At 47.8% G+C, this 23926-nt stretch overlaps 1 protein-coding gene across 1 annotated transcript; it reads left to right on the top strand.

Moving 5' to 3' along the window:
• Window positions 1-210: 210 nt before the first annotated feature.
• PCBD2 (pterin-4 alpha-carbinolamine dehydratase 2) lies at window positions 211-22632 on the top strand. Its single transcript, XM_082771264.1, has 4 exons — window positions 211-365; window positions 2393-2524; window positions 20202-20282; window positions 20879-22632. Exons 1-4 carry the CDS (start codon window positions 273-275, stop codon window positions 20972-20974), a joined length of 402 nt encoding a protein of 133 aa, XP_082627390.1. The 5' UTR covers window positions 211-272; the 3' UTR covers window positions 20975-22632.
• The last annotated feature ends 1294 nt before the right edge of the window (window positions 22633-23926 follow it).

Here is a 23926-nt window from a genome sequence, read left to right as displayed (position 1 = left end):
AAAAGCGCCGATACAACTTAGGTATTACTGCAGATAAAGATGGGAAGTATTTCATTAATAACCCAAAACCTGACGCTTTTGAGCGATGAGGGAGCTGCAGACCTCCTGCCTCGAGCAATCCTCTCCCTCCCCATAAACCCAAACCCCCCCGGGAGACCTTCGGGGCAACGAATTTCGACCAAAACTCCCCCAAAACGCCTCGGTGCCCGCTGCCGTCCCGCCCCCAGCGGCCCGGCTCCTCCCGCTGCCCGCAGGCGGCGGGGCCGGGGGCGATGCGGGGCGGCGGGGCCGGGCTGCGGCTGCTGCTGGGAGCCGGGAGGGCGGCGGGGAGCCGGGGAGCCGCGGCTGGCAGCGGGGCCGCCATGGTGAGGCCGGGCCGGGGCCGGGCGCTGTGGGGCCGCGCCGCCATCTCGGGGCCTTTCCTCCCTGTGTGTGTGTGTGTGGGTGCGGGGCAGCCCCAGCTGGGGCTGTTCTTTTAGTAGAATGACTGCGTGGCTAATTGGGCGTGCTAATGAATCCCCCTGTGGCCATCAGGCTTGGCTGTGCGGTGCTGTGTGGCTCTGCTGCTTGCGTGTTCCCTAAATCCTTAATTCTTGCTGCACCCTCGCGTGTTGCAGGCCCCTGGGCTTCACGCTGCTCTCCCAGCTCCTGCTGTGTGTCCGTGCCCTGCTGAAGCAGGTGGCTGCGGGCACAGCTGGCTTGGACGTGGTCGGAGCTGCCACTATCAGCATGCACCCAAGGCTCCATCACGCTCCGTATTTATATCACGGGGGACATGAGCAGGTTTAGGACATCCACGTGCCCCAGCGAGGCCGTGGGCAGCCGGCTGTGGTGTCCCCGAGGCCAAGCCGGTGACATCTCCCCTCCTGCCAGGGCACGGACTTTGTGCTGCCTCCTCCACGCAGCCCTGGACTTTGCGACCTCCAAAAATCTCCCCCCATGAGTTCTCTGCTGCGGGGTTCACCTTTTGCCAGGGAGCAGCTCTCGGCAAATTTAGGCTGAGCTTCGGCAATACTCGCATGTGCTTGAGGAATTCCTGCCTGTGCCTGCTGCTGCAGCAATGCCGCGTTCAGTGCTTGTGCTGCTGCAAGCCCAAAGTTAAAATTTGAAGCAAAAAGGGTCTGAGTGGGCTCAGTGGGGTGCATAAAGCCCACCTCTTGTAAATGAGGCGTCCCACTGAGCGCAGACGATTGCAGTGGTGCTGCCACATATCTCTGTCCCGAATTATTGGTGAAAATGTTGCTCTGTGGCCATTGCAGAAGTTTCAATTATTTTCTCCATGCATCTGCTGTTAGCTCCCGCGAGGCTCCACTTGCTAATGGAGAAAGAGCTTCAAATCTTGCTGGGGCGGCATTAATTGCGCTAATTTCTGCGCTGCCCAGGCTGACAGCACCACCTGGTGGTCTGGGGGCTGCCGCTGGGACCCGCAGCAGCTCCGAGCTGCAGAGCCCCGGCGGTGTCCTTGGGGTGCTGGGCGTGTTTTGGGGGTGCTGGTGCTGAGCCGTGACACCCAGCACATCGCACCTACCTGCAAGCCCTCTGAACGCTGCCCCAGCACGGAGCATCCTCCCCTTCCAGCCTTGCTTCTTAGCTTGAACTTGGGATCAGTCTGATCCCAAGTCTAACTCTCCACTCACACACTTGGCCTTGTCTGTGTCCCAGTGGCTTCAGGAGGGCTCCTTTTGTTTAAAATAAGCCATACCTGAACACACGTGCTCTGCAGAATCGTGTGCTAATACCATTAGATTGTAACTTGTAATTGTATTATCATTTGTATTTCTTTCCACCCTTCGTTAAGAAGCTCTCTGTTGCTTTTAGTATTTCACTGTGCTTGCTATTTTTAAATCTATTCCTGCTTTTCTAGGAATAACAAAGTACAAGTTGTGTGTATTATCTATTATTGTTGTTTCTGCCTTTTAAAATTCAGATATTCCCCTGATACACCTTTTAGCCTTGTAATTGTACATTTAGCGTATCATGTAAATAATCTCTAATCTATATGGCAAAGTGGAATAGCTGAAAATTAATTAAAGTGCTACAGCATCTGGACAATTCAGATGAATGAGGTACTGGGCACAGGTATGCTGCTATCCGTGTTCATTGCCATGAAACAGCCTGATGCTCTTGTTCAGTTTGTACAAAAACATTTATCCAAATTTAGCTGACCAAACAGAAGCCGTGCTTCTTGGTGTTATAAGTTACGTGAGTTAAGCAGCTCTCTGAAATTATAAAAAATAAAACACACTACAGTGAATTTTCCACCTCTTGCATCTTAAATACTTACTTTGCTACAATACATCACTGTCATTTCATCATGCGGTTTTCTTATTGTTGTATAAAGGAACCTCAGTCTCACTAGTGTAATGGGTTTTATTTGTTTTTTCTTTAATAGTCTTCCCAGTCTCATTGGCTGACAACAGAGGAGAGGAACCAAGTTTTACTGGATCTCAAAGCTTCAGGCTGGTCTGAGCTAGGTGAAAGAGATGCCATCTACAAAGAATTTAACTTCAAAAATTTTAATCAGGTAATTATTGTTATATACCACTTTTAATATAAAGGAAATATAATTGCTTTAATTTCCATATGGTTCTGATGGGAAAGTATTTGTATTCTGAAAGCTGGGAGTATCCTGTTAGGGCCAGCCCTGTTGGGTTTGCCTCAGTGAATTGGTCTCTGATTCCAATCTCATTAGGTGGAGTAAATTAAATCCATTTTGTAGTTGTTAACTAGATTTATTATTCTAACTTTGTAATTTCTTGATTATAATATTAGGGTCAAGGTCAGGGTTGGTATTATGGGATTAGACAAATAATATTTAATCCTGTTTTTTTTTTCATTACTAGCACTCTAGAATTATTACTAGAAATACATAAATGTTGGATAGCGGAGTTCATTCTTTATTTTTTTGTGCAGAAAGAATGAGAAAAATGGGTAAATACAAGAACACAAACTTTTGGGAAACAAGGTGGGAAAAACAGCACACGTTTCATCTTCTAAGCAGAAAGCCAGAAGAGTGATATGTATTCTTGAATGAATTGTTGTAGCTGATCTCGAGATGTCTTCGGTACAGCAGATTCCTGGTCAGACCCTGCTGGTTTTGTATTTGAAGTCCAAGTCCTAGCCAAGTTTCAAATTTTAAGAACGTGTCTATGACATCGGTTATAAACTTTCTTTGGAAATACTGAATTTTGCTTGAGATTGCGTAAATTCAGTCTTCTGAGCAAAGTTGCAGAGAGTTATAATATGTTAACATTTTATTAGTAGGACAGGAGGGGAACGACAAAAAGCTAACTTTCTTATAATAACAGAAAACAGTAAGAGTGTGGAATGGATGGAGGACAATTCTCATTCTGCTTTATTTCAGAGAGCGCAGTGAGCGCTTCCTTGGGTGGCAGAGGACACGCAGGGTTTTCTTAGGGTGATTGCTCTCCGAGGTGGCTCTTTTCTCCCCACGGGAAGGACGTTGCCAGCTCCAGGCTTCAGGCTGTGCATTTTTCTGTGTGTAGTGACTGAATGAGGTCCATTAATTTACGTGGCACTGCCTAAACCCAGACCAAGGTTTTTGGGAAATCCCAATGAGCTGGATAAACCATGATTTGTAACGCTGGCTGTGTTTGTGCTGTTCCAGGTTTGGGAAGCCCAGGCAGAAGAGAGCAGGTGGGAGCAGAGCTCCTGGGCTGCTTTGAGCAGGGTGAAGGAAAACGAGAGAATAATGGCAGGGAAACACAGCCCAGGAGCTGGTCGGTGAGCACAGACAGAGCCCTGGGCACATTTGTCCTGGATCGCACTTCAGTCCTGAGGGTTAATATAGAACAAACAAAACCCTATCAACTAATTCATAAGGCAACGCAGATGGGGAAGTCCATGAGAGGGAGCTCACATGAAACCTTGGGGAGGTGCAAAGGCAGCTCAAGGAGCTGGAACCACCAGCGTGCTTGACATGATGAGATAGACCTGGCAATGCAGGGTTGGGGGGGTTGGCCTTTGTGCTTCAGATATTCATGAAACGCTGTCCCTGCCAGCACACAGTCAAAAATCTGTTGGTTCAGCCAACAGATAATAATAATAATAAAACCACAGTTTTATTGTAAACTTAATGAAAAGTGTTTTTGCACGCTGTAAGTAAAGAAGTTGGTTTGACCAGATGGACTCAGGCAGTGTGCCCATGGACAGGTCAAGAGACAAGGCAGGGGGACCCCCCACCAGATATCTAGAAATCTCGCTGCTTCAGTAAAAACCTAGAAAGTTGTTGGGTTTCTTCTGACTGTATAGATTGATCCTATGAAATAGGTAGATATTCTTGGTCTTCCTAACTTGAAGATTGATGAAGCGTTTGCCAGTATACAAAACTGAGTATGCTCGGTAAATTAGAAGTATACATGAATACCTCTAATGTGTCATCTTAGAAATGGTACTCAAAAAAAAAAAAAAAGCCACTTGAACTGCTTGGAAGGTGTTGGTGCAGTCTGTGCCGTTCCTTGGTGCCCTTCACAGGCATCATGCTGGGGCCATCAGAGCCCACCTGGGCTTTCTGCTGGGGGGGCAAACTGGAGGCAGGTCCTCTGTGTGCCTCCAGTTAGGATCGAGGCTTTTAGGTGCAACTCCTTTTATTTCCTGTAGTAGGTTCTCTGTTTACAATATTTAAAGTGTGAGTATTCAGGAGACGTCAGAGCACCGAGAAATGTTATTTCCTCAGTGGTCTTCTTTCTGCTCGTTGCAGATGGCATAAAATCAGGTGTGTAAAAATCCGAGTAGCGGAGCTGACATGAAAGGTATTTCAGATTTATGCTTTGCAGATGATATTGGTATGATTAATGCATTCATTGCTTTTTTTATTGCTTCTCACAGATAATGTTCATGATGCATGGAAAATTCTGTGGCTTTAAAATCTATGCCAGGTTTACAAAGTCTGTGTATGTCAACAGATGTTAAGAATATAAACACAACTTTTATTATAAAGTCCTGCAAATGTGTAGACATGAACTTGGTTTATGTATATTATTTTCAGCATGAGAATGAAATGAAACTTCTGTGAAACAAGAGTTATTTAGATTCCTGAAGCTTTCAGGCTGAGATTAGCTCAGTTAAAAGCGATCAGAAATGGGCTGCCTTTTTAACAACTGACAAGCTAATGACACTTCTGGCTTATGGAATTATTTTGTAACACAGAGCTTGAAACTGCTGATGCTGTTTGTTAGTCTGAAGATACATTTTCATGAAAACGGGCTTTGGACGCACAATTCCCTAAAATAAGCTGGAAAGCGGCCTGAAGCCCCCGTTGGAAGCTGTTTGTGAGCTGTGGGCACCCACTGTGCACCGATCCTGGGTCCTGCTCCTTCCTGGGCACGGCTGGTTCCTCTCCCACCGTGGTGGTTTTGTTGATGTCCCTTCCCCGTCCCCTGCAGCTTGCCCCTGAAGCATGGTCATGTCGCCAGACAAGGATTTTCTGCATCCTCCCCAAAGATCCATGTTCTGTCTTCCTTTAGGGTGAGGTAGGCTTGTGGTGGGTATGTGCTCTAAGCTTGTAGAAAATACAGAATGTGCTGAGTAGAGGGAAGAAATACAAATACAGCTCAGCTGTAGAGGAGAACACGTTGCCTGGCTGTGCTGGCCCTGTTGATGTGCCCGTTCCGCCTTACCCACGCATCGCTTCTTGGTTTTCCTCTGCTCTTCCTGTTCTCTCTTGTAGGAGGGAGAATCTGGCCCCTGAAATGCGTTGCGGAGAGCAGTTGTGGGGAGAAAGGAAGAGCAGAAGAAGTTGCCAAGGCTTTGGGGCCTCTTTGTGCCATCAGGAGGGCGTGCTGTAGAGCCTGCATGGCCCTGGGTGATGGACACAAAACGTTCACCTCCTGTCTGTAGGGTGAGCCCTCTGCAGCATTCAGAATAGGGACAGAAATGCAAGCAACCTCTGGTGGTGCTGCTGGGATCCCGGACAAGAAACTGCAGAAACTTTAGGGCTAAATGTTAAGAGTTGATCATCGAGGGAGGGTGGCGTGCTGCAGATCTCAGAGTCCTGGTTTGGATCTCAGGAGTTGCCGTGAGTTTCCCCAGTATGTCAGTTCAGCACGCTTTGGGAGGAGTGAGCAGTCAAAGGGGACAGACCTCGCTTAAAAAAAGCAGAATTTCTGCTGAAAATGCCATGCCTTCCTGTTTGCACAAAGTGCATTTAGAAGTAATGCAAAAGTTCTGTTGAAAGTCTCCTGAAAAGTTTCTTGCACGGTCTCTGCGGGCAGCGGTGATGCCTGCGGAGCAAGGAAACTGCTCTGGGAGCAGTGAAACAGCTGAGACCTGGGTTTCGAGGGATTTGTCCTCCCGGCCCCTCTCCTCCATGGCTTTTGCCCCAGCTCTGTGATACCTCCAGCTCCTCTCATGCGTTCCCAGCTCCGTCTCTGCGGCAGGTTGGGGTCCCTCGTCCCTCTGCTCATTTTCGCCAGACCCGCAGGAACATCACAACGCTGAGACTTCCATGGTTCTTGTCAAATTTGGCTGGATTTGGCTGGAGGGCTTAAGGGGCAACTGCCTGTGTGATTGCATTTCCTTAGGTAATCACGCCAAAGCAGAAAATGCAGTTAGGAAATTACGAAGGTGGGCATGTTTGCTGATGGCCAGGTTCAGTATTTACAGCTGCTTTCTTTTACTGGGTAAGTTTTTAATTAAAGTTTTTTTTTTTTTTCTCCTAAATTTCACATAGGAAGTCTCTGTAAGACCTCTAATGTCATTTTGTGAAATGACAGGAAATCAAACGTTCTAAGACTTTTTTAGGGTTATTTTAAACGTGTTTTGTGTTTTGGGGATGCAGGACACAGGTGAAGGATGAGCCTGAGTGGAGATGACAGTGAGGAAACGCTCTGGAGGATGGCTCGGGGAGCGCGGAAGCACGTGTTTCATTGCAGTTGGGCAGCCTTGTGTTTTAAGAGCTTACTTAAAGATGTGCAAAAAATTTGGAGCTGTTAAATAAATTATTATTCTCCCTTTGCACGTCCCTTCCAGCGTTGCCAGCTCTCTAGCAGGAATCGGTGCTGTGCCCGTGCTCCAGCTGGAGCTGTGCTGATACTTCCCTTTTCTCCTCCGGCACGTTGCTTTGTCCTCTGTGTTGATCAAAGGTATTGGAAAATTTGTTTTTATATGTGTAGGCAGTGGATTTCATTGCTGCTTTATGGACATAATCTTTTGGCTGCTTGGCTGAAATATGTCCACGCCTTTTACGTATTGAAAACATAATAGCCTTTAACCTACAGTCTGCAGAGTTAAAATGAATTTCATGTAAAATATTCGGTTGTGGGCCACATCTCCAGCTTTTTATATGCCACAGTGGTCTTGTTTTTTTTTTTTTTTTTTTTTTTTCTTCTCCATTGTCTGATAGTGAGGTCATTTTCAGTCCTCTGAGAAATTTTATTCCCAGCCAGATGCGGGCCATATATTAAAAGTAGCACCTGTGGCTAATATCACAGCAGCTTACCATAAATTTACATGGTAACTAGGATTATATCTGTCAAGACTGTTAAAAAATGTCTAGATTTAATTTGATTTCCAGTATTGAAGGAGCTCTCCAACATTTTGCTTCATAACTGTATTTTAAAAGTTAAAATCACTCCATTGTTAAGTTTTATAGCACTCCCAGTGCCCATTAAGTTGATTTGTTAAATGGAGGTCAGAATAAAGCAAGTTGGCTACATTAGGATCGGAAACCAACCCATTTGCGACAAATTTAGTCCTCGCGTGTGAATCTTCTCAAAGCCTGGGCACTGATTGGTTTCAGGTGTGGCTCATGTCGGTTGTGGTTAGCCTCAAGGAGCGAGCAGCCTGCAGAGCTGCCCCTTCTCATCAGCTTTGGTAATCAAAGGACGAGCCCCTTTTCATTTGTTCGGGGGGGAATTTGCTGTTTTTCACGTAGCGTTTGTCTCCTTGCTCCCTCTGCTAGAGTTCTGCCTTAGGTTGCCTGTTGAATGAAATGAATCCATTTTATTTTTATCCGCCTAGGTAGGTGCTGTTTTTCATATACTCCTTCCTAAACCGCTTCGTTTTCCATTATCCTTTGAGTCCTCTCCCATATGCCGTGATTTGTGCACCTGCAAAGTTATGAAAGTATTTCTTTTGGTAGTTACGTTGGTCACTGACTTCCCTACGTTTATGAATACAATAACTGATTGGCAATAAATCAGGATTATTTACGAGCGGCTTTACAGAGTGGAGAAAATCTTGGTATCTGAAAATAATGAATTTCTGGCGTATCTGCCCGCTGACATTTTCCTTTATTGGAAACCGATAGTGAAATTCTTGGGACTGGCAAAGGTTAACCTGTGGGCTAAACCAGCGAGAGCGGGCTGGTGCCTATCGGCTGAGGGGATAGCACCCAGGGTCGGGCTGGGGGGTCAGCTGTGGGCCTGGGACCCCATCCATCCATCCATCCATCCATCCATCCATCCATCCATCCATCCATCCATCCCCTGCACCAGGCTGGGTGCTGGTGCCTGGAGGTGCCGTGCAGGTGGATCATTTGCAAGCAGAACAATCTCCATCCTCAGCTTTAAAGGAGGAGGAGGTGGTGCCTGTCAGCGTGTCCTGTTTCCAGTAACACTTCCAGTTTAGCCAGCAGCGAGTGTTTTTTCTCCTGATGAGCAATACTGCAAAGCCGCAGCGGTGGAAACGTGCTGTTGGGTTGCGTCTAGGCAGAAAGTAAATCCTTGGTGCTGGGAGTTGGGAAACACCGGATTTATTTTCATCTCAGGGCACAAAAACATGTGTAAAGTCAGCCTGTGCTCCAGGATATTTTCAGACGAATGTTTTGCACTTGGCAATGTTTTTTTTCTGTTTTAAATGAAGTTGCTGTAGTGCATCAGCTGCCTCGTGTGTCTTTTAAAGTCCTTGTCAGTCCAGCCTCCCCTTCCACGCCTGGGTATTGCCGTAAGACCCGCTTCGTTTTAGCCCCGGTGTGTGCATCAGTCGGGTGTCACTGTGCCCGGTGCCTCGGCTCTCCTCTGAGCAAGGTGGGCTTCTCGGGAGCCATCCCCTCCTTTCAGCCCCTTCATCCAAGTTCTGTAACGTGTTGGGGAGCTGCTGCCTGGCTGGGGATGTCCCCTCCTCGGCCATGGTCCCATCACGGTGCTGCAAGAACTTGAAGGCCGGGAGCAGGCCCGTGGCCGGGTGCCACCTCCCAGGGTCGCACGAGTGACATCTGCTGATCCTTCCCTTGGACCGAGCCACAATTAGGGATGCTCGTGTCCTTGGTGAGCTAAGTCACGGCTCTCTGGAGACAAAACCCGTGTTTTATGGCTTATAATCATTGGGGGTGGTGGTGTTTCTAATTGCTGAGCCTGCCATGCCCGGCAGACCTGTTGGGTCTTGACTTAAGCAGGCCCTGCCGACGTCTGTCCGGCTGACTGCCGGGCTGCTCTCCAGTTGGCTTCCCTTAAAAGATGGATTTATTATCACTTTAGTAGAAATTATGACGGCGTTTGCTTGCTGCTTGTTCCAGGCATTACGCTGTAAGCGCAAATAGGAATTATTTGTCCAAGTGCCTTGTGGGTTTCGCAAGGCTCCTTGTAGATCCGAAGGGGAAGAAATGTTTCTCCCTCCTCTCAGCTGTGTGTTAGGCACACGGTGATTGTCCCCTCTGTCTGAGGTTCAGAATTAAGTGGAATAAATGTTGGAGCAGCCACACGGGCAGGGCCACCGTGTGCCTACACCAAAATGCAGCAAGTGTGAGCAGGTCGGTGCTGGTCGCTGGAATTTGGGCTCCCTCCTGCTACCTGCCCTGGGTCCAGAGGAGGACTCACGTTGCCTCTTCCGAAGAAGATGCTCAGCCAGAATAACGCTTTAGCTTTTCTCTGAGGGAAACCTCGTGTCTCATAACTCCTCGTGCATTAAAATGTTTGTTTACAGGGGTGCTGGAAAGATGCTGATTAAGTGCAAGTAGCACATCTCTCCCTCTTGGTTGCTTAACTTTTTGCCTCCCCATGCCCTGGGATGATGCCTGGCTACATTTCCAAGCCGTAAGTTGCTTTTTGCAGTTTTCCCACTTGCTCGCAGCCGCTCCACAAAACAGCACGAAGGAAAGACGTGCTTCGGGATGCTACCCTCTGCCACTGTAATTCCAAACGGACTCTGGCTGGCAGAATAAAACAAAATAAGATGGCAGCGCACCTATTTAAAAATTAACCATTACTTGCCAAAAGCACATCAGACCCACTTAGCGGACATCCGTTAATCCGGCGGTTAGCCGTCCCGGGCTTTAATGCACACTGTTTTACACGTTAACGGTTTTGAAGTCGCAGGCCAGCGCTGACCTTTCACATCTGCTGCTCTCACAGTAGGAATCTCCACTCGCTGCTTCCTGTCAGGGCGGATTAGAGTGACGAAGCCCAGCGCTCGTGCTGGCTGCAATTTCGTTTTTGATCAGAATTATTTCTTTCACAAACAATCACATTTGCTAAAATGTTACATCTGCTCTGAAAAGCCACTGGCAGACCCACAGTTTATCAGTGTGATGTGAGTATAATTTTTCATTCGTCTTTCATAAAGCTGTAAACCAGCTTCAAATGGGGAGAACTTCCCGTCCTCCCTTTCCCCTCTCCCTGCTGCCCTTTTTCTTCCTTTAACTTGGTTGGGCTGAAGATGACAAGTCACATGTATTTTGAAGACCATGGACTGGTGGATGGCTTATTGGGGCTGAGCGAAGAGCTTGCCCCGTGCTGAGTCAGGTTTGGAGTCCTCATTCATTCATTTCAGGGTCTGGTGTGAGATTTTCCTTGTGCTGTGATGAGAATGGCACAAGGTGCTCACATCCATGTCTGTGTAGGACCAAGGGATACCTTGATGGGAGAGGCTTTATTCCGTGGTACAAGAGGTGGGTGCCTGCAGTGAGCAGAAGTCCCCCTGTCTTTACAAGCTCATTTCATTGTGTTTAGGCATGCTTCTTTTAATGCCCCATCTAATGGAGAAACAGAGCTGTGCAGTGGATTTCCCTTCATGATGTGCTCGTATGAATTTCTAAAAGAAATTCGATGTTCACTAAAGGACCAAGAATTTGCCTGCTCTTGAGCCCATCTGCCTGTTTCCAGATGCAGGGATGTACAAAACGGGCTGGGTTCCCCAGGGGAACCCTTAGGAAACAAACAGCCAACGGGAGCACCCATGGGTCCTCTCAAAATACAGCACCTTGAATGTACCCTGCTGCTTCCAGGGACGTGCGTGGGGCACAGGGAGGGCTGAGGACAGCAGAAAGTGTTAAACGAGGGTTGTGTACTTCTATCCAAACCGTTGGCAGTTAGCAATCCTTTTTTTAATAACGCAGCTTCACGTAGCTCCCTGTGTCCACTTCTCTGCTCCCTGCACCAGCCGTTCTTCCAGCCACCGAGTGCAGGAGACGAAGTACAGGTTGGGGTGCTTGTACGGACCGCAGAGGTTTCATCACACTGAGAGAGGTTTCATCACATCTCTCCTAATAAAAGAGGCATACAAGCCTGCAGACTTGCTCCGACAGTACCTGAGGATGTTTTCAGCAGCTCAGCTGGGTAAAATCCCTGAGTAGACCCGCAGGCAGTGGTTATTTGTGGTATTTCACGGCTTTGGGTCCTTTAGGCTCTGGCTTGGCGAGGAGACCCCTCCAAACTCCTTCCACCTCCGTCGTGATTTCTTCTGTTGCATGTGTGAATTGTTGACCTCGTCTTTAAAAACCACAAACCAAACCAAAAAAGCTCACAGGGCAGTGGTAAGAGGGTAGTGAAGGATGATAGGATTGTGAGACCAGCTGCTGCTTTTCTTAATCCATCATAAAGCAATGCCTTTCTTATCACTCTTTGATGTTTTCTTAGGATCATAAATGGCAGAGATTTAAAGGATTATCAGCAGCAGGATATGATTGCCCTTGGATACTCAGCAGAGAATATTTTGTATATTAAACTGGTAGTATGTGTAATCTTGGCCAAAAGACCAAGGAAAATTTGGTCTGAGCGCTTCTTATTGTTATCAGCGGCATATATGGCATGCAAACCTCATTTTCGTGTCTACAGCATGAAATCATCCCTTCGCATACAAGTCAGAAGCAGCATTGGGTAAAAAGAGGAGAATTTTGTTCCACTGTAGCCGGGTCTGTTCCATCCAAAGAGCGGTGCGATGGGATAGTGAACTTCCCTGCTCTTTTGCACCAATTCAGGAAAGTTTTCCAGCAGAGAAAGCACCCGAGCTCTGTACAGGAGGATTTGGGGACGTTGTTGAAGTTGGGGCATCGCTTACTTGGGTTCTCATTTGCTCTGCTAGAGAGCAGCTTTGTGGGGTGGGCTGGCACGGCGTGGGCACGGCTGTTTTTCTGCCTCTTGGTGTGCAACAAGAAGCCCCTACGGGAGCGGAGACGTGGCACGGGTCCAGGGGTGGGAATGGAAAAGGTGGGAGCTGGGGGCTGCCGGCATCTCGCTGCTAGTTTATTTTTCCAGTGTTTGCTGTGACAGCTTCATTCAGCTAGAGTTTTGATTTGCTGGGCCAAACATTTGTTTTAACAAGTAAAATTATCATTGTTCTTTCAGTTGCGCAGCCAAGAGAGTTTATTATTTTAAGTTACTGATTGCTTTAGCAGGTGCCCAGTTAATGGGGGCTTCGTTGTATTATTTAATGTTTATAGGCTGGGTGCAAAAAGCTCATTTAGGAAAATCACGTTTTGTGAAATTGCCGTTTTATTTGGTGTAAACCTCCTAAGTGCAACCTTCACATTCCTTGTTTGAGCTGGAGGATTTCTTCCCCGTTCCAGTTCAGTCCTGAAACCTCTGATTATTTTCTGTCTTTTTCCTGTGTTGAGCAAGTAAGAATGATATTAAGGAGAAGGACAAGTGGAGCTTGTTAAAACTGGGTACAGATCTCTAAAATCCAACTGAACCCAATTTTTGAATAAATAAAATAATACTTATGAGGCTATGTTTGCCTAGTACTGAAGGAGCTGGAACTGCAATAATAATTTTAAAAAGGCATTTATTTAGAATGCTTCCATATAAAGTAATACATCACAACTGCCATGTATGAAAACCCTTGGAATTATGTCTGATTTTAGCTGCCGTGGGTTTGACGCTGAAGCTGCTACGATGGGATTAATTTAGCGGCGAGTGAACAAAGTGCCACTAAACTTTTTTTTTTGCTCCCTCCTGTCATAGATCTGTGTTCACCCTGAACCAGTTGACTTCTACCTGGAGGCACCCAGCGTTACTGGGACTGGGAGATGTGCCGAGCTTAGGGTCGGGATGGGCACCACGATGGGACCGTGGCTGTGACACGTGTGGGGATCAGCTCTGCCCCAGGGGGATAGCATGTTCTGGAGTGCCCTTGTCCCAGCTCTGGCTGGGATTTTAAATTCAGGACTTCCACGCATTTTGCAGTAGACTTTATGGGCAACTGTAATTGCTTTTATGTGTCTGCAAGCACACGATGCGATGTGGCTGTGCTGAGCCTCGAACCCTTCGTCCCTCACAGAAAGAAGTTGTAATGCTGGTTTAAGACACCTCACTTCCACTCTGTTGAGTTTATAAATCTTTTTGGTGGATTAGGTGATTAACTTGGGCGTGAAGTCTGTTCCCTGAATCACTGCGCGCATTATCTGCTGTCTGTTGGTGAAACCCAGGTGCAATCACTTACTGTAATAAAAAAGGAGAATGGGAAAAATGATCCCCGGCGCTGCTGGAAAAGTAAAAATGTGACAAGGAAGAGGGGAACAGATGTACCATTTCGTATCATCTTGTCACCAGTCAAATAGGCCCGAGCTCAGCAGTTAGGAAAACGCTGACATAAGCCAAAGATAAGGCCGGGATTTGTGGGGCAGATGCTGGGCGAGCATCTCACGCAGGCAGCGGACACGAGCAAAGGGTCGAGCCAGGGGAGCAGGTCAGGGCTCTTACACCTTCCCCTGACCCTTTATCTTCCACTGACTCCCCGTATCCCTTGGCCTCCATGGAAAACGTGTATTTTAGGGCCTCGGATGGGGCAGGTTAGGCCTGCACCTGCTTTATGGCCGGCTGATGGCACCGCTGAGGTTGATGCTGGGCTCGGAGGAGCAGCTTGGTGGAGGAGCTGCTTGGTGGAGCATCACACCACCACACCTGGTCGGGGTCGCCCCAAACTCCCCGTGCTGCCGGCGGCTTTCCTGCGGCCGGGATTGCCGAGGCTGCCGTCTGTCATCTCCTGCGGCGCTTGACATTGTGCCGGTACCTGCGTGAGCGAACGCCCCCGCCCCGAAAGGCCATGCCTCAGAGCTCCGGCTCTGCTCGCCTCCATTTATTCTTCATGTTCTTCAAATTGGTAAATCATATGACAATAAACAGAAATACCCTCGATGAAGAGAGAAGGGGAAACTGTTGTTTATCTGGTCAGGTGGTTTAGATTAGCAGTGATGCTGGTCTGTATTATGTTACTTTAAATCATAGTGTCCCAACAGGACATAAATTATGAAGATTGTTACAGTATGTTTCATCCAATGTAAGATCAACAAATTGGAATAATTTTTTTATAGGAAAATCAGTGCTTTGGCAAGGTTATTGTTGAAGAATTTAATTTAACTTGAGCTTTGCTTGCATTATTTCTTAATATATAAAAACTATTTGCATAATGTATGAAGTATAAACATTTTTAGAATCAAAGGCAGGAATGCCTTTTCCAAGATTACATAGAGTGGCAAACTACTTAGAATAGATCAGTGTTTGTGCTTTTGCTGTCAAAAATGTTTGATATAGAGCTGGCGAGCTAGTTTCTTCACCGACATAATTGTAAACAAGTGTTGGGAGACAGACCCCGCGTTCTTTGTGCAGCGCAGTGTAAAGGTTTTCACATACGCTGCCGCAGATCTAACGGCGAGCTTGGAGAGCAGTGTTTACAGCCACCATCTGAATATAAATAGGTAACTTTTTTTTCAGAGAGCAAAGCAACGTTTCACGTTTGTATAAATGATGTGTGCAGCTAAGCATGGGGGATGTGAGCAGTCGGCTGCGGGTTGTAAAAGGGTATTGTAAATGCAGGAAAGTGTAGACAATTAAGTTGGGAATTTTTTATTTTTTTTTTTAATTTTTTGAGGGGTTTGCTTTTTGGTTTTGTTTTGCTTTGTTTCATACAGCTTCTTTATGGTGACAGCAATGGTAACCCAGCACAGGCTAGTTTGTCTGTGGCGCTCCACTTCACCTTTTCCCTTTATCGGTGTCCTTCAGGGCTGTGCTTGCTCTTGTCCCAAATCCTGAGCACTGCTTGGGCAAGGGGAGAGCTGCCTGCACTCACAAAGTTTTGCTGCTCAAGCTGCTAAAGAGGAGAAAAAAACTTTTCTCCCCAGTTTGCTGGAGGCCGTTGCCCTCCCGGCTCCTGCTGGGGATGGAGAGGATGGGGACACGCAGCCACAGCTCGCAGCTCCCCCAGGACGAGATGGGGACGTGGTTTGCCCAGCTCCAGGCAGGCAGGTGAGGGGCAGAGGAGCAGTTATTCCAGGACGTGCTGATGCAGGGCATGTTTGCAGGAAGGGCTGAATCACCTGGGGTTTGGCTGTGGTTTGGGGCACGGTCTTGTTGTGGTTTGGGGCACGGTCTCGTTGGGTTATTATGCAGGATGGTGCTGCATGAAACAATGGTAAAAGGGGGAAAGAACAATGCAAATGCATTCCCCTGGTTCATGTCGTGTGTGAATCCAGGCAGGACGAAAGCCCCAAGGCCAGCCAGTTCCCTGGGGTGGTTCAGCAGGAACCAGTCCTAGACTGGGCACATGGCTTTGAGACTGAATGACTGTCCTCGTGTGCTGCCTTCCCCTTCTCAAACATTACTTAAACACTCTTCCTTATAAGACAATTTTTGCATATTTGTAAGTTAGAAGTACTTCCTAATGGAGCAAGTAGAACAAAAATAAAACAAACCATGGGTTTTTCTGGTGAGCACACCACAAAACGTCATGAGGTTGAGTTAAAGCCTCGTGACTAGCTAAACATTGCTTACTATAGCTTGCCATCAAAGAGCTTTTCCCTTTTCTCTGCTGACCCATAGCTCGCCAGTAGGTAGTAATGGAAGCTGGCTATGTGCAAGCTTGGGAATGAACCTTAATGATCTGCGTTTATTGTTGTAAGTGTCAAACTGCCGAGGAGAACACGTGCTACGTGCTGCGCACAGGGGTATTTTTTATTTGGGTGAATGGAAAGCAAATGTGCAAAGAGCAGTCGTCTCTTGCCATGTATGACAGCACCGCCGTAACTTGTTTTATTTATTCCTTTCCCACTGATAAATGGTACAGACGCAGCCCGGATGGGTGGGGAAGGGAAGACAGGTAGCCCTCACACTACGCAAGGTCAAGGTTAATGCTACCTCCAGCGTTATAATGACAGATGGGAGGCAGAAACCTTAATGTACTCGTGATTAGCATATGGTTTCCTTGGCTGAGTGTCTGAAGGATTTAGGAAGCCTGGGTACTCTCTTTGTAGCTCGCACATTTTAAAACAAATAAATAAAAAACCTTGCATGGTTCCACTGTTGAGCCTTTCGGCTGTTTTCCTTGAATATCTCCGTTTTCGAGGCAAGTACTGTCAGCTGCTAGCTCTGGAGGTGCACGGCGGTGATCGATCACTGGGGACGCGCCGCGCGGTGATAAATTAGCACGACACATCGACCTGCGCCGCTTTGATGTAGAACTCATCAAGATAATGTTGGCAAGCGCCGTACAAAAAGCAGCACGTTTAAAAAGCATTAAGACGAATGGATTCCTCGCTTAAGAAGTGTGAGAGGAAGAATAATAGCAGATTAGCTCCGGGATCCCACGATTCTCCCGGAGCTGCTAAGCGCGGCGCGGCGCAGAGCGTTGGATGGAATTTCATCTTTCCTCCCACCGCTGAGAGCAACGCGGCCAGCCCTGGTTTTCCCATTCTCAGGCAACAGAAGTCACGTTAAGTCTTATTTTGTGATAGCAGTGTGTTTTGTCACTTTCCAGAGCGGTTTGGCCAGCCCTGAAACACCCTTTGAGCAAGATGTGACAGCTGCGTTTTTTTAAAGTTGTGGGTTTTCTTGTTTGTTTTGTTTTTTACTTTATTAGGCTAACTTACTCTTCTGAGAGTGGCTCTGATTTTTATCTCATGGAAGCACTGTGGCTGCTAGAGTTTCAAAACTATTTTAGCAGGGATGCTACGACTGAAACACCCGTAGTTTTCAGTTCTTTTATGACCTGAAAAGACACGAAGGAAAGAGACGGACTGCACACCTACGGCATCTCCTTGGCAGTTCGGAGTTGCTTCCCTCCTCACTCCCGTACTGCTCTTTCTGACTGGCTGCAGGGATTCTGCTCTCTTCCATGACTTTGGTGATGTGGTGAACTTCCTTAGGGTAACCTGTATGTCCAGGTCTTACTTCAGCCAGAATGCCCTAAAAGGTTTAGGCTGGAAATACCCACCAAATAGACCTGTTACTGAACTGTCCGTATAGTTTATAGTAGTTAATACAGCAAACTCTCTTTAAATGCTTCTTCATGGCTTCTAAAAAACGCACCAATCCTTTCTTGCCCCTCTTTCTCTTTCTTTTTCAAGGAAAGGTCTGAAAAAGTTCCCGTTGGTGGCTGAGGGGCTGCAGAAGTCTGTTGTTAATACAGAGAAGCTCGTGATCACGTTGTGCCTTACTGGTATAAGCAAAGTACTTGTCCCACTTTCATCAAGAAATGTGTGATGGTCTGATAAATTTTGCCCACCAATGCAGTCTTGACAATGATCTTGCACTGCAGACTGCTTAATAATTTTCATTATTTTTAATTAAAGTTGAAGAAGTGCAGACTCCTGCTCAAATTAAGGTTGGTTGTGTTGCCGGAATGTGGTAATTACTTTAATTGATCACAAGATAGTTTCCTTGATCACCAATTAGACCAAATTACCGATCAAGTTTCAAGACGTGAAGAAATGTCCAAACTGATTTTATGTAATAGTGTTTTCATATCTAATCAAGCCTAAATATCTTTTCCTTCCAGAGCCAATTGTATTTTCTCAAAGCAAGGTTACGGCTCTACAAATACAAAGGTGATTCATAAACAATAGCGTTCCAATTCATTTAATTAGCAGAGGAAGCATTTAGGACCTTAATGGAGATTGCGCTGGTGAAATTGCCCGCTGGAACTGTAGCTCATTTTCTTAGCGGGGAGATGCTTGCATTCTGCGTAGAAATAAAATAAACTGAAATACGAAAAGTAAGTTGCTCGGGGTGGTTTGCAGCGAGGGAGAGCGGCGGGGCACGCACACAGTGCTTTGTGCATGGCCCCCGAGGGTGCCAGGTGCCCCGGCTGGGACAGTTGTGGCTTCATGGCAGGAGCTGGCTGTGGAAGCCCTCCTGGTGGCACGGGGACCCTCGGCAGGGCACGTCGCCTTCACACCAGCACCCACAGCCCTGGGGGAGCGAGGAGAGAGGGGTTTGCTGGCCGGCGAGCAGCACGAAGGAAGGTTGCGGAGTGGATGGAGTGAGCAGGGTAGTTCGTGTGCCCAGCTCCTGCCTGCCTCCTGTCCGTGTCCAAGATAAGTGTCCTGTAGTAAATGAATCGCGCTTGGCCTGTGTAACTGTGTGCGTGTGTGCACATGGATGAGCTTCTCGGGTGGGTGGATGGAGGCTGGGAGAGCACACACAAACCCAGTCGGGTTTTTTGTAGGTTTAATCTGCTTTTTCCTTCGCTGTTTGTTTGTACCAAGGCAGCCTTGTTGCAGTGGCATCGCAGTTTTAAACTTCTGGGAACCTTTCTGCGCATAGGCTGCTGAAAAGTTTCCCAAAGTTGGAAATAACTTTGCTATTAAGACCATGGGAACTCCAAAATCATTTAAATGAAACTTGTTTTCAAACTGTTAATGCGTGCGTGTTCCCAATTGTCACTGCCTGGTGCACAACTTGCCGCGTTCTGCTTCAAAGCGCGCTGCCGAAACATTTGAAAATTTTTAAAAGTAATTGTTCACTCCGAGCAAAATTAAACTAAACAAGAGCTTCAAGGGAAGTTAGGTTTCCCGAATTTTGGAATGCTCTTGGGTCAAAGAAAAAAGCTTTTTAATTGCTGACAGTTTGGCGATTTCCAAATGACAAACCTCATTGGAATGATTTTCTCTGATTATAACGTTTGCATTCATTTGACTGGCAAAGCGACTCACAGAGTCATACTTCATCCAGGCACCGATTCTTTTTTTTTTTTTTTTTTCTTAAAGGTTTTTGTAATTTGTGAGAGGAAAAAAGACTGAAACTATTATCAACCATTATATGTTATTCATTGACCACATGTTTGTTTGAAACGGCCATCACTTGGTGGAATGTGGGCTATATACATTCTCTTCCATAAATTAGCACTAAAAACCTACCTAAATCAGGTAGGTCTTTGTTGAGATCGTTGTATTATAATATGAACCAGACTATAACGTGGATGTTACTTATGCTTTGCATGTTAATTGAGGTCCTGAACCCCGATGGATGGAGCGCAGCACGAACAAAGCCCATTGACTTGGAGGCGTTCTGCGCACGCACTGAGGCCCTTTGGGCCCCACTGTGTAATTGCATTCTTGATTTACATGGACATTCTCATTTTCTTTATAATGCAGTGATTTGCTCTTAAGCATTTTGGCAAGGGTACGCTATTATTTTCTTCTTGAGCCTGTGATAAAACCTGCATCCTGAGGGAAAGCGCCGTGCAGAATATAGGGGCGGAGGATTGGGAAACCTATTTTAACTCACTTAAGGTAAAATATTTTCTCATAAAGCAGAGAGGCAAAGCCACCTGCCACCTCTCTCCCTGCAAGTTAAATAAATAGCAAAAGAGTTCTGTGAAAGGACGTGGTTCTGGAAATGGTATCTGTCCAGTGCAGGACTTCTGTGGCGTGGCGCTTAATTAGAAATGGCGTTGGCAAAGAGGCAGCGAGGGAGGAGGGCTCTCGGGGTGGATGTTTAAAATCACTGTCGGATGCCAAAGGTAAAATCACTGCCCCCATGCAATGGCTTTGAGTCCTGGAGTAAGTAACGTTGAGCAGAGTGATTTACCGGGACCTGAAGGGGATGATTTTTGGCAGTGCAGAAACACATCGGTGGCTGTAGAAGGTGAGTTGCTCCTCCAACACACCTCAGAACGGAGTGCAGTAGTCTGGAGCAGCTCCAGCAGCTTTTGAGATCTTGGGGTGAGCCTTGATCAGCTTCTAGAGGAACTTCCATCAATGTCCTTGCAGGTGGAGGAAGGCTTTTTCCTCTCTGTTCTTTCTCTCCTAGGCTTTCGGGTTTATGACACGAGTCGCTCTACAAGCGGAGAAGATGAATCACCACCCGGAATGGTTTAACGTCTACAGCAAGGTAATGAACACATCCGCCAGCCCTAGCTGCCACCTCTGCAAGTTAAGGAGACCAAAACTCTGGTACATCCTTGGTGCCTGTTCTGTAGCTTATACACAATGGAAGAGAGAAGGGAACGGAGAGAGGCTGTGTCTTTTTAAAGGGATTTGAGTCTTTTAAAGAGACAGAGATGGCACCAGGAGCCCATTTTTGGCAATTGTTTGCTGCCAGCTGCATGGTTCAGAGCTGGCAACTGGTTAATCTGCAACAAACTCAACAATTTCGTCACCTCCAGGTGTAGCAAAACACTTGAGCCACAGACTCTGCTTGACCCAAATCCTTCATGAAACCGATATGTAGAATTTAAACGTAAAGAACAAGTTATTTAATCAGACACCTCTCCTTGGGGAAACCCAGGGGTGCTAAGCCAGTTTTAGTGTGTGGAGCTTTAGTCCTCAGGTTCTGCTGAGCCTCCTCACCTCCCAGCTCCCCTGGGCGATGTGAGCAGGGGGACACAGCTCGCTCCCTGCACAGCCCCCGGGGCTCTCCGTGAAGCTCTGGCCTTGCTGCCTGCCGGGCTCAGTGTGGCTGTCCTAACACCTCTCTTTCCCTTTCAGGTTCAGATCACCCTCATTTCTCATGACTGCGGTGGGCTGACGAAGAGAGATGTGAAGCTGGCTCAGTTCATTGACAAAGCTGCTGCCTCTGTGTAACACAGGTGTAAGGAGTTTTAACACATCATCCGTCTGTATCTTGTATTTAATTGCTGTTCCTCACTGACTGTAACTGATTTCACACCCCCCTGGGAGGACAAGGGATTTTGTAAAGGGTGGCTTAGCTTCATTTGCTTTTAAGACCTTTATCTGAGAGACCCCTCTGAATGTCTGAGCTTGTCCTTTTACACTGCTGGCACCACATGAGGACGTAGGGGATAAAACAGCAAAAAATTGGGTTGGAACAATCCTTTCCTAGAAAGCAAAAGAAGCTGCAGTGAAAGCTAGCACCCGGCCCCAAGTGTCCACATTCCCCAAGCCCAGCGGAGAGTCGGGGCTGGTGCCAGCTGCCCTACAAGCGTGCCCCATGCCTCCCACTTCCATTTCTCAGTTTGCACACCCCTGTGCTCCAGGGGATGGGATAGGGGCCAGGCGGGGTGCCCCCAGCCTACGGGCTTTGTCAGGGAAAAGTGACACTGCGTGCCGGGGAGCTGTCCCCGGCCTGAGATATGGGGTCCTGCGCTGGAGGAAAAATTCCAGCTCTGCTCCAGCAAATAGCAGCACATCCCGGTGAGCTCCTGGCACTGGGACAATTAAACGAAGTGCACTTGGGTGCTGTGCTGGGTCAGGCCATGGCCACGCGTTGCAGGACGGAGCTGTTATTTCTGCTGCAGTGCTCCTACCTGCGGGAGAGGAGGGGGAGCTTGGCCGGGCGCCCGCAGCCGCCGGCAGCGGAGGAAGAGGCATTAGCAGGATTCTTGCTAAGCTGGGCTCGGCTGAAGCTATGCTCACCCTCCTTGTAGCTGCAATTACTCACCGGGAGCCTTGTTCCGAGAGCTGCGGATCCCACCGACCAGCTTTAAAATAATTTCTTCCGCGCTTTCAAAGTCTTTGTTTTTATCCCCTGATCCCCGCCGGGACAGATTTCCCTGCCAGCAGGGAGCTTTCAGCCCAAGGAAGGGCTGCAGCAGGGCCTCCCTCGTGCTGCAGCCTGCAGCCGCGTGCCCTGCGAGCCCCTCGGGGTGCAGCCGCCAGCCTGACACCTGCGAAATGCCCAGCACATAGCTGGAGGGGCACCGAAGGCAAGCTTACAAACTGCTGAGGAATGAGGTGCATGCCGAGGGGGCAGGCGCTGCCAAAATCTATATCGGGCGCGTGTGCGAAGTGTGTGGTCTCTCAGATATTCGGGGTGCAGAATGCCAATAGCTGACCCGCAGATGGCCATGCCGGTAAAATAAGAAAGGTATTTTTTGTTAATCCTTAGCGAGCATACTGCCACATGCTAATTGTTAGCGGGAAGCAAGATGGAAGAGGTGGGGATTTGCTGGCGCTGACCATACTGGGGCTATCAAATCCAAAAGAAACCCAAATTCAGGCTGCGTGCTCAGATGTTCCGTGCTCCGAAGTGCCTTTCCCCGCTGAAGCGGTGGATTTCCCTGATTTCCCTGATATGGTTTGAAATCGGTCGCTGTTGTGAGGAATGAGTGCAATTAAAACAAACAATCAGGCTGGGATGTCTCCTGTTACTGGTGGGGAAATGAAACGAGCTTCACCCAACGTTTTGACAATGTCTCTAATGAACTGTGAAAACTCTGTTGTTGGAAATTGATATATAATGCAAACGCTTTGAATAAAACCAATAAAATCAAATTCCTCCTTTGTAATTTGTTTCTTTATTATTATACATATGTGACAAAGCTGTTTAGTTTTAAGATAAATAATATTTAGTTACTGGGAGGTCTTTGGTTTAGAATATTGATATTTATTTACATACTCCGAGGAAAAAATCCCCACCGACTAGTTTTCCCCTGCGCTGTCTCGCTGTGGCACAGAGCTGTGCAGCCCATGTGTTCTGAGGCTCCCAGCCTGGTGAAGAGGCAGAAACAGCCCCAAAAGAGGAGCGGGGCTTCAAAACGCTGACAGCAGCGTGGTTTCTGTGTCAGTGCTTGCTTAGCCGCCACTTGCTGTTAACTTCTGGGGCATCACGAAGACCGGACAGTGCCTTTTGTGAGCAGTGCTGTGCAAATCTAATGGCAATAAAATAAAAATAGCAAGTCACAAGTCACCCTTGGGCTGTGCTGTGGTGCCTGCCCCCCATGCGGGCCGGTCCCGTGGGATCAGCTTGGGAAGCAGCAGCTCTGCCCTGGGGTTTGCTCCCCCTTGCAGGCACCGGAGATTTCTCCTATTATAAAAGTGCTTTTGTATTTTATTTTTTTTCCTTTTTTAATAGAATTCCCAGCATTGTTGAACCACAGCCCAAATCTGCAGTGAACCCCCGCTGAACTCCCCGTCCCTGCAGCCCCCCTGGCTCGCTGCTCCCTGCAGAGCTGGGCAGGGGAGGGAGCACCAACTCCTTCTCCTGTGGCTCCCTAAATCCCTGCTGGGAGCCCCCCAGCCCTGTTCCTGCATCTCCTCAGCTCTCCTCCACCTGCGTCTGCTGGTGGTGCGCGGCGAGCGCAGGATGCTGAGGGCACAGAGGGGATGCAGGGCACAGCCTCCCTGACCCAGCTGCAGCTCCCCGGGAAATGAATACAGCACAGACACAGCACAGAGGAGTACAGGTGAGTGCAGCCGGGCTGGTGCTGGTGCCTGCTCCCCATCAGCCTGCAGGATCCCACCCTTGTGTGGGACACTTGCAAACCGAAAATGTTTCCATGCTTACTGTGAGGTGCAGTGCATGGCTGGCAGCCACCACGTCAAATATTCCTCTGGAAAGAGGAATGCTCCCTTTCCCTTTCCCTTTCCCTTTCCCTTTCCCTTTCCCTTTCCCTTTCCCTTTCCCTTTCCCTTTCCCTTTCCCTTTCCCTTTCCCTTTCCCTTTCCCTTTCCCTTTCCCTTCCCCTTCCCCTTCCCCTTCCCCTTCCCCTTCCCCTTCCCCTTCCCCTTCCCCTTCCCCTTCCCCTTCCCCTTCCCCTTTCCTTTTTTTCGTCTCCCTTGTCTTCATCTTGTCTT

Source organism: Aythya marila, assembly GCF_965140915.1.
Source record: "Aythya marila genome assembly, chromosome: 14".
Taxonomy (NCBI): Eukaryota; Metazoa; Chordata; class Aves; order Anseriformes; family Anatidae; genus Aythya; species Aythya marila.
This window is presented reverse-complemented; position numbering and strand designations above follow the sequence as displayed.